The sequence below is a fragment of the Acyrthosiphon pisum genome, chromosome X, assembly GCF_005508785.2.
Source record: "Acyrthosiphon pisum isolate AL4f chromosome X, pea_aphid_22Mar2018_4r6ur, whole genome shotgun sequence".
NCBI lineage: Eukaryota > Metazoa > Arthropoda > Insecta > Hemiptera > Aphididae > Acyrthosiphon > Acyrthosiphon pisum.
The window spans coordinates 71,892,170-71,902,933 of NC_042493.1; the positions used below are offsets into that span (position 1 = coordinate 71,892,170).

The 10,764-nt window shown below is 29.2% G+C and overlaps 1 protein-coding gene and 1 long non-coding RNA gene across 2 annotated transcripts in view; both read right to left on the reverse strand.

Annotated features, from left to right (window-relative positions):
- Positions 1–257: 257 nt before the first annotated feature.
- LOC103308516 lies at positions 258–2,188 on the reverse strand. The gene is made up of 3 exons (XR_510459.3): positions 1,861–2,188; positions 1,218–1,353; positions 258–1,148 (listed from the first exon to the last, which is right to left on the reverse strand). It is a non-coding gene; the product is annotated as an uncharacterized LOC103308516 (long non-coding RNA).
- Positions 2,189–6,194: 4,006 nt separating this feature from the next.
- The window catches only part of LOC100575722 (phospholipase D C), a 7,286-nt gene continuing 2,716 nt past the window's right edge, over positions 6,195–10,764 (reverse strand). Inside the window, exon 2 of the mRNA XM_003242542.4 lies at positions 6,195–8,707. Coding sequence (XP_003242590.1) covers positions 6,902–8,707 — 1,806 coding nt within the window. The 3' untranslated portion in view covers positions 6,195–6,901. The remainder of the gene's footprint in view (positions 8,708–10,764) is intronic.

Sequence of the window (10,764 nt, forward strand, 5' to 3'; positions counted from 1 at the left end):
TATTATATCCAAAATTATTTAGGCATTTTTTAGGCATAAACTTATAAGCCCTGGTAATAACTCATGAATTGACACAACTATGTCATATACTCAGATAAATTTTAACAGATTAACTATTAAGTATTAAGTACTAATTGTCATATTGTGGTTTATATTTTGATTGAACGCCACGCATAATTTGTAAAACAATTTTTAACAAAAATAAAAATTTAATGATTATAATAATATATTCAAATATATTTTTAAATTAATTTACATGTTGTCCCACAATAGTACCATTATGATTATTAATTAATTCACAAAATTATATGAAAAAAATTGCTTAACCTAAAAAAAGAGTTATACGATTGCAGACATACCAACTATTAACAACAAATGTTCACAAGAAATAAATAACAACGTTTAGGTCTTTCTTATATAAAACAGAATCTTACATTAACTTCAAATAATAAGTAAAATAATATTAGTTTTGAATTATTTTTATACTTTTTACAATTAAAGATAGGTGTTAAAATAAACAGATCTGATTATCTGAAACTGTATAGATAATGTCTTTATACAGCTAGGTAACTTGCTAATGAGAAACTTTAGTATAATATGTGACGGCAATATGGTATGTCTGTAATCTTGTAATCTTTTGGTATTTTTTCCATATGAAACCATTTCTGGTTATAATTGTTAATGACTAATGTATATCAACAATTAATAGTACAAAACATCAACAAAATTAATTGAAATATAAAAAAAAACACTGTAGGTATACAATAATTGGTAATATACTAAGACTTAAAAATCTAGAATTGAATTTGAATAATATAAACTCTTTTACAGTTTTTAAAAATTGAACAGATTAAAATTATTAATAATCATTCCATAACCTCAACATTTCAAATTATATAATTTACATGTAGTATATATCAAATAAATAATGTACTTTACAATTTCTGCCAGCATAGACTGCATGGTAATAAAATAATTAAACTATGAAAACTTATAACTATTTTTTTATAGTACATTTATGGTAGGTACATTATATCTTAGCACAAATCATATTCAACATAGGTACATAATATATTGTTTTAGAGCTGATTCCAACGGTCGCATTTCTTATATCCCATAATCCATTTAAAACTGTAGTAACTAGGTACCTACAAAACAAAAGTTAATTTTAGTTTAAAGTATATTTTAATGACAAATATTTCAAGAAATATGCTTACTTTTATTATTTGTAGTTGTAGACTGAACTACTGAAGATGAAGCTTCCAAATTTGTTTGACAATATCAAATATTGGACAAAAGATTTGAATGATTATGCAGTTCTTCGTGAAAAATCATGATTTCTGCCTGTTTTTTCTAAACATATTATAAAATTAATTTTTTTTTTTAAACAAAATATAAATTACTTTTTACTAAAAAATTATTTTGTACAGCCTTTTTAATATTTATGGTATTTAAGGATTTATAGAACAAAATACAATGTCGTATCTATTATTTTTTTCTGGAGATGGGGAATCCAAAATGTTTTATAATATTTTAGTCTATGTATAAATAATATTGAATACATATACAAAATATGAAAATTTGGTTAAGTCATGGAAACCCCTCATATAATATGGCCTTAATAAGATAGGTAGGTTGTATGTCCCTAAATACTTTAAAATTATAATTTTGTTATATTAGTATTTGCCATTTTCAATAAATGAATTATAATAGGTGTCTTCATTATTATAATGAATTTAATTATTTATTCAGCCATTGTAACTTTTAGGTATACCTACATGGCTACATAGCTACATACATTTTCAATAAAATATCTTACATTACAAATAAATACTTTTAACTTTGCAATTATTTCCTTACCTGTAAATTAAACAGAAAATGTATGGTGTTGGTATCAAGCCGTCACATGGAGTGGTAACATCGATCATTTTTATGGATTTGAAACAAGAGCAAATATTTTTCAATTAAACTATACATTTTTGATTTCATCATTGCATTTTATATTTATGTGAACAGTTTTAAAAATAATAACAGTTCAAGGTTTTTCTCATAACCATATTTTTTTTAGTTGCTTACATTTGTTAATTGTTGTTCTTATACTAAAGCATTACAAAGTTAGAATATTATTTTAAAGAAAAAGTTTATTGTTCAACAAAACAAAAATACAATGCCAATTAATAAAATTATAATCAATAATAATATAATGTATATTGATAACATTAAATTTATAATAATTAACATTGTAACATTGTAATAACATATTAATAGGATTAAATGTAGTTTAAAATAATTATTTTGTTACTTATTTGTCTAATAATATGATACCTACCTACACGGCTACGTGGAAAATCGAAAATGTACCTACATTCCACACCAAAATAAACTTATACTAAGTTCAATGAAAGAACGCGCCGACGAAAACTGGTTCCGGGTTCCCCCACGCAACACCCTGCCATGGGGGAAACGATTTCTATAGCATGGCGACACGGATGGATGCGCAGAATCAGCTCGTTTTCTCGCTGAACAGAGTATAGTGTAACACAGGACAGGTACACAGTATCACATTAATTTGGAAGTTATTAATTATTACTTATTAGTAAATTAACTTGGTACAAAATATTGGAACTCACAATTGTCTAATATTTCCTTAAGGCTCTGATAGAATATGTAAATATGTAAGTAATGGTCGAATATTATTTGTGACATTTGTGTACAACATATTATTACTCTAATCCATCACTAATTCAGTTAACGTAATAAATATTAAAATTAAAATTGAAATTTTGGTCGACTGGAGCTCATACTATTGAAACTTGCGTGGCATGTTAATAAATTTAAATGTGGAATAAAATCAAGAGGTGTAACTATAGTAGTGTTATAAAAATTCTAGAATGACAGTTAAAATAAGAATATTGAATGATTGAATGATCAGTTAAAATAAAATCCAAATTACAAATTCCAATATCCGTTACTATAGTTATTGTCTAGAAATCCTATAAATACATTTCAATCATTTTTACGTGATATTATCAAATTGGATGACTGCTGATCTCTATTTTCAAAATTCTAAAGAAAATAGTTTTTCATGCAAGAATATTGTTAGTACTGTTATTATTTATTTGTAATATTGTGTGCAGATAATACATATTAATAGCTATAGGTGTTATTGTGTTAATCATTGATTTCAAAATATTATAAAATCAATATTATTACCTAATGGGTAATGTATTATATAATAATATTATATTAGACGGATCTATTTTGATGTCCTCATATATACCTATAGGTGTATCGCGTTCGTCGCTAGGCATTAAACGAGAAGTCGAGACCATTATTTTTATATTTGTAAATATATAATAGTATTCATTTTTGGGCTTTGATACAACCTAACCTATATATAAGTATTATGTAGTATTTATACTGTATGTAGCAGTTATTTTTTATTTATTTCAGAATGTATTATTATTTAAATGGATAATGATTTATACATGCTTATAATTATAGGTAGATATACAATTCACAATGTATACATAAATATTACTTTGAATAGTTTTTTTTTTAAATTCTACAATTTTTCTTTAAATAATAATAGTCTGAATAGACTGATGCCTATAATACAAATAAACAAAAAACGACAATGATACCATCTGTCCAGGTTAAAGAGCAAACCTATCATTATTCTTTTTTATTTTGAGTGTGTGATCGTATTTGCCTCCAGCAATTCTTACGGGCTTACTTAAGTACTAAAATATACTAGTAAATAGCTTGTATCAAGTATTTCTTAAAGTAAAAAAATCTTACACAGTTATATAGGTACACCACTGCCTAAACATCTGCTTACTAATATCAAGTGTTGTAGTTAGTAACTTAACAAATAATAAGAATTAGTAATTACTGTAAGATTAGAAACAATTTCTAAAAGTTATATACAAAAACAGTTTAAAACAATTAAAATTTAAAAATTTAAAAAATACCCTTTGTTTTTTTTTTAATGTGTTCATAAACGTGTTTATCACGATAATTCGTACTGTTATTACTAGATCATAATAAATAATAATAATCAGATGGCCAGATACCATAGTCTGTAGTTTAGAGTGTTTAGACTAGTTATTATTATTACTGCGCTCGTAAAAACTAAATTATTTCACAAATCCAATTTAACTTAGAACTTGTTTATAGTGTCAGCTATTTATTGTATTAATTTATGTGTATTTTAGGTATATACTATATGTATATAATCTGAATTAAAAAAAAATTTTCGTCCAAAATATGAATTAATAGTCATTAGAATAAAAAAAAATTAACTATTGAAAAATTCAACGCTGGCATTTAGTTCAGGGTTCTATGACTTGACTATCAATATATTTTCGTACTAACCTACCTATCTAACTACCTATGTTGTGTTGTCCTAGTTCATTCTTCGGCGGATAAAATTTTTTTTTAAATTTAATGTTATCGTTAATTTAGATATTTATTTTATAAGCTAATGTAAGTTAAGGTCAGTTTTAATTCCTTTGACAAATTTGTTTTTCAATTATACCTATACCTAATAATATACAATAATGTACGTTAATAGTTTTATTTATAGATATTTTATGGGAACCTCTACTAAATATGCCTGGTTGATATTTTTTTCTGAGAACCATTACCTAATACTAGTTAATCAACTAGACGTCTTTTAATACATATATACCTAATACCTACTGTATTATACAAACGTATGCTAAGTGCTAACATACGAAATTACGAACCGTCCGTCGAAAAACAGGTCGACTGGCGAGAGTCGAGTTAATTGACAAGTCATAACCACAATAGAGGAGACTATGCAAGCTAAGCGATTCGTTTTGTAGATGGTTGATTTTACCATACGAATATTGAGCTGCTCATTATTTTCCCCTGCCTTATACCTAGCAAAACTCAAATGAGTAACAACACCACCGACTACCGAAGCATACAATATGGAATACATCTACATATTGTTACTATTTAATATTTATTAATATGTAAAAAAAACTTGGTTAAATTATTTTAGAATTTTAAACATCTCGATGCAATGACTCAGATTGAATATCGTGGAAATATGCAAATTGTCACGATTAATAAACATACATGACCATATAATTATAGTTGTATAGGTCCACAACAATATTATGTATTATGAAAATTTGTTTTTCATTTTTATTTTCAATTCATAAGTTTTAATTACTGAATAGGTTGCTTAGGTGTACCTTGTTAACTTTAAAGAACTTCAATCATTGCTATTCATTTGTAAAACCTGTAAATTTATTTTATAAATGCATAAACCAAGTAATACCTAAAAAGGAATTTTAGGTAACTTAATATTAGAAATAATGTATTTAAGAGTCAAATTCACATATATACCTATCCTTTATTTATTTTAACAAAATAATTGTAATTTTCGACTTTTGATTATGGTAAAACAATTAAATTACCACAACAATATCATATAATATATTATACATTATACATGTTCTGTTCATCAAATAAACATTATGGTTTTTATATCTATACACATTTATATATATTTATACTTATAACTTATTTATCTATACAATTTATATTTTTAATTACATAATTTCATAAACAATGTTGCTAATATTGGTTCATTGAGCAGCTCTTCGATATTAATAATATAATACAATATTTTACTATTATTAACAAACATCATCAGTGCATTCAGAGTAAAAATTAATTTAATTTACTTATTATTATTGCTTTTTTTAACATACTTATATATTTTATTATTATTAAATTAATAATACTGTAATTACAATGTAATTTTATTAATAAGTACATAATTGAATTTGTAGACAACACAACTTTTAATTTATAGTATTAACCAAACACCTAATTCTTATTAAAAAAACCAAACAAAATGATTGCATACATACAAATAGAAGTTTTGAAAGGATAAGAAATAAAGAGATCTTGAAAAAAAACATGTTACTATTTGGACGATAAATTAATTTTGATACAGCTGTTTATTATTGTAAGTTAATATTTTTTATCTTGTGTTTCATTATCTATGGACGGATATAATGATACATTTAGTATCTAAAATTATCAAATACAAAATAGGCCGCATCACTGACAATAAAATGTTATTACATTACACTGTCTATTGAATAATTTTAGTTTCAATAAAATCAAAGGTCGTACGGTTAAAATATGTATTCATGCTATAAAATATTTAATGGTATATTGTTTTTTTTTTTTTTTGTGTGTATGTGAGGGAGTCCTTACTATATCTGTAACTGAAATATGGATCCTAATTCTATAAAACAATTGATTGTAATATTATATAATTTATTACCTAATATTACGATACGCAATAATAATAATAATAATAATAATAATATATATATAAAATTTATATATATACTATATTATATATAAAACTTTTAAAATGGTAACAAGAGTCTCTTAACATATTATACGACATAATATCAACACATTCATATATATTTATTGCAAAACATTAAATTGTTATTGTGAAAGTGTTATGATGGAAAATTTAATAATGTTTGGTTATTAATTTATTTTGAAAAAAAAACATACGTCCGCACAAATATATACTATAAGAGATAATAAAATATAACATAACCTACATTAAAATTAAAAAATAATAATAATAATTGAGCTGCCCGGTGGTTATAATATTACACAGCCATCCTTGTTGGTTGCTTTTTGCATATCCATACCTTTTTAGGTAGGCATTCAATAATTATATAATATGTGATCTATCAGGTACACGTGTAAACATCTAGGTAAATATAGTTTGCCATTGTAATATCAAAGCCAGACACCTCTGTGTTGATACTTTTTAAAATTTGTTGCAACTTTCCAATGAGCGTATTATTGCGATTATTAAGTAGGTAGTTTATTCGTTATTACAAGGGCCTACTTGAGACAGAACTTGATAATTTGATGTCCTGTTTTTTGACATTGGTAATGAAGATGTAATTCCACGCTCTCGTCGTTTTTGCGACCTTTGATGGTGATGGGAATGGTGATGTCTGTGTTTTGTATGAATTTGACTATGATGGTAATGATGTTTATAGTGTCGCCTCCTACGTTTATGTTGTTGAGATTTGCGATCTAGATTTGTAGTAGATATTATTGTTGTGATATCATCACAATCGCTATCAATATTGTTCATCAATGTTATTGAAGTTGACGATGTAGACTGTGAATTATTGCCATTATTGTTGCTGTTCGACGATGACAAACTTAGAACTGAACCCCAATCGATAGATGTAACTGTAGTTGAGTTACTATTACCTATTAATGGAAGTATGTTATCGTCACAATGGTCATCACCAATACTCATTGCTGTGTTTCTTTTATTATTGAAACTGTTATCATAAATTTGTAGTTCAGTTAAAGGGGAATTATTAGTGTCGTCTTCGTCATCTTCATCATCATCATCTTCGTCATAATCATCGGAGTTAATATAATTGTCACAATCTTCAATACTTCCGTTCAAATGGTAATATTGGAGATGATGGTTATTTAAATCTTGATGATTATTTGCCATCACTGTGGTATGGCCATGATGATGATCATCATTGTCATCATCTTCATCATAATAGTATTCGTCATCAACACCTGAGTCAATGGAATCTGATGTGCTGCTACTACTGCTGCTGCTGCTGCTGCTACTGCTGTTATGTTCAACCATCATTTCCGGTCGGCCATTTCTGTACTCCGTGGGATATGGAGTGGGAGATCGTCTGTTGTTGCTGTTATGGTTATTATGTTGGTGTGAAACATCAATTTGTTGCTGTTGGATCAATTGCTGTGACGTAGTGGATGTTGTCGTTGCACAGCAACGCCGTTGTTGAGCCTGTTGCGCTGCAGCAGCAGCTTCTCGTGTCATTTCACGCTCAATCAATCTTAGCGTGTTGCAAATGAGCACAGACCTCCGGAGTCCAGCTTCGCAACTTTGTTGTGAGCTGTTACCAGACCCACCACTTGATTTTCCTAATTTGCGCATTGATGCATCAAACACTGCAGCTCTACGCCGTCTGTAACACTGTGTTGAAGGTACACAACGGCCCAGCTCACAGCACTCCGGTTCACTGTTGATTCGTGGTTGTATTGTAGCCATGGTTGTTGTCAGCGTTGTGCTGCTACCACCGCTACCTAAATCCAAATAACACTTACCGTTAGTGTCACATTTGATAGTTTGCTGCTGTTGGTGATGTTGCCTCCAATGGTTCTGATTATGATGCTGTTGGGAAGGCGACAGTGTCGACAATGAAGAAGAATTTGTTGAATTTGTGATATTGCTACTGTTGGACGAGGATAGTGACAAACTACCAGCGGGCAAGTATTGATCATCGTCGTCGTCATCTTCGTCATCATCATCGTCTTCATCATCATCATCATCATCAATACTGCAATCTGAATCATCAGTAACGGCCGCTATAGCAGCAACAATGGATGATGTTGCATCATCATCGTCTAGTCGAGACGCCGTATCCAATTGCTCGACAATATGATCATTTTGCAATAGATCCTCGTTATTAACCATACGCCTAGCTATTTTAGGAATATGATCATTTTCTGATGACGAGGATAATCGTCTTTTACATGCATTTGATTCACTGCCAGTTTCATTTGACATGCTCGTTGTCATCGGAGGAACATGAATACCCATGTTGTTCAGTAATAAGAAACTATTCTGTGGGCAAAAAATAAAAAGGAAAAATTAGTCATTGAAAATATTATTATAAAATTTAATGCAATTATAAAAAATTTAAGTAAAGTGATTTTAAAGGGATTTTAGACATTTCAAATATAAACTATAGTTCCAATTAAAAAATAAACGCCGTGATTAGGTATCATAAATGTATAAATATTAGTATGGAAAAAATCGTCTACTACAGTCCATAATACCTATATGGACTATAACTGAAGAAGTCTTATAATATCAAATATGTATTATGTGTATACATTACATTACAAAATTCATCCTATGCAATAATAATATCCTAATCGTATAAATGTATAATCATATTATACTTAAATAGCTTTTATGAAAAATGTTTAAACTAATCAATTATTTGTAATTTCAGAAAACGCAGTAAAATTAATTAAAATAATAATAATAATACCTAATAATAAAAACGATCGTAGAAAGTCTAATTTATAAAACTGTATATGGACCAGGGACTTTAGTACGAGTCTTAAGAAGACGTCGCACCCACATGACGTGTTGTCTCCGTCTTCACACGTAAACAATTTTCGTTCGCTAGTTTCAATAGGGTACTGTCAGTTTTGATATTAGAGTGAATTTACCTATTATCAAACTTTTAAGTAACAACATTATCTAGGTTCTCTCGTTGGTTTTTTACGATATTTTAATTTGTAAGTGAATTATGAGCATTTTAGAATAATAATATTTCACATACCTACTCATAATTCACTTAAAAAAGAACGATTTTTCGTCTATGTCGTACGTATGTGTAAGACAGAGACAATACATGCGGGTGGGACATCCTCAGCAGCCTCTTAACGAATTTTAAAAGAGGAAAAAATATCGAAACTAGTCGTGAAATTAATAATTTTAGTTCAACGAATAATCGGATAAGTTATAAGCTACCATAATGTTTTGTAAAAAAAATATTGAAATAAGTACGTATGTATTAGTTAAGGATTTCGAGATAAAAACACAAAACTGTACAACCGTCTCAACCAAAAAAAAATAAATAAATAATTAAATAACACATTAAACGAAAATAATATGTCGTCCACCCATCATATTATCTTCACGGTGTGTAATATTATAACAACGACAGTGATAGAATTTTATTTTGTTCACTTTAAAACTGTCGTTATACATTAAACGGCATAGTGTCTGGACGTTGTTCCGGTATTTTACGGGTTTCGAGTGTTTGACGTTCAAATAATACCTTATATATTATTAATTTTATTTTTTATATTTCCCGTTGTACGTCGTTTGCCTTGTACGTGTTGCTGCTGGCCGACCGGAGTGCCTGACGCACAATCCAGCGGTGGCCACGGCGACAGCAACACCATCTGGCCGACAGACCCGGTAACTACTCGGCTATGAATGTCTTCCCGCGTACCCGTATAGATGGCGTCGGGACATTGCGCTCGAGAAAAAACGTTTTTATTAACTCGTCGATACCTACCGTGTAACCGTCCGTTTAAATCGGTCGGGAAAACTACATAGCCCCGTGAACTAGGGCACTACGCAAGCCGCGATAATACGCTCTCGAGATGGAAAAAAAAAAAGAAAAAAGCCACGCCACCAGACTCTACCCTCATATTGCGACACACACGTCGTATAGTATAGTATCATTAATATCATTATTATAGCTATATTTTTTTTGCCTACGCGAAACCGTTGACGAATAGACGGAATAGTGAATAGTGATATTATAATGCGCTTATTATAATCGCAGCGGCGCGGCGGTGACGACGGCGGCCCTGAGATTTCCCAGAAGTCTCGTAAGTACCTACACACTCAATAGGTATAATATTCAATGCGAGAGATAATAATGTTATTGCAACGGCGTTCTCTGCGCCGATGAGACCTATTGAACTTTGAGTTTAAAACAGACAACGAGATGATACTCATTAGCGCGAAGCGTACATCTATATTTCTATGAAACGTCCGTTTTGATATTATATATTATTATTATTATCGGACGTCGATGGAGGAGGCGGTGGCGCGTCAGTGCGAGGGATGAGTTTTGGGGGGGGGGGGGGGGG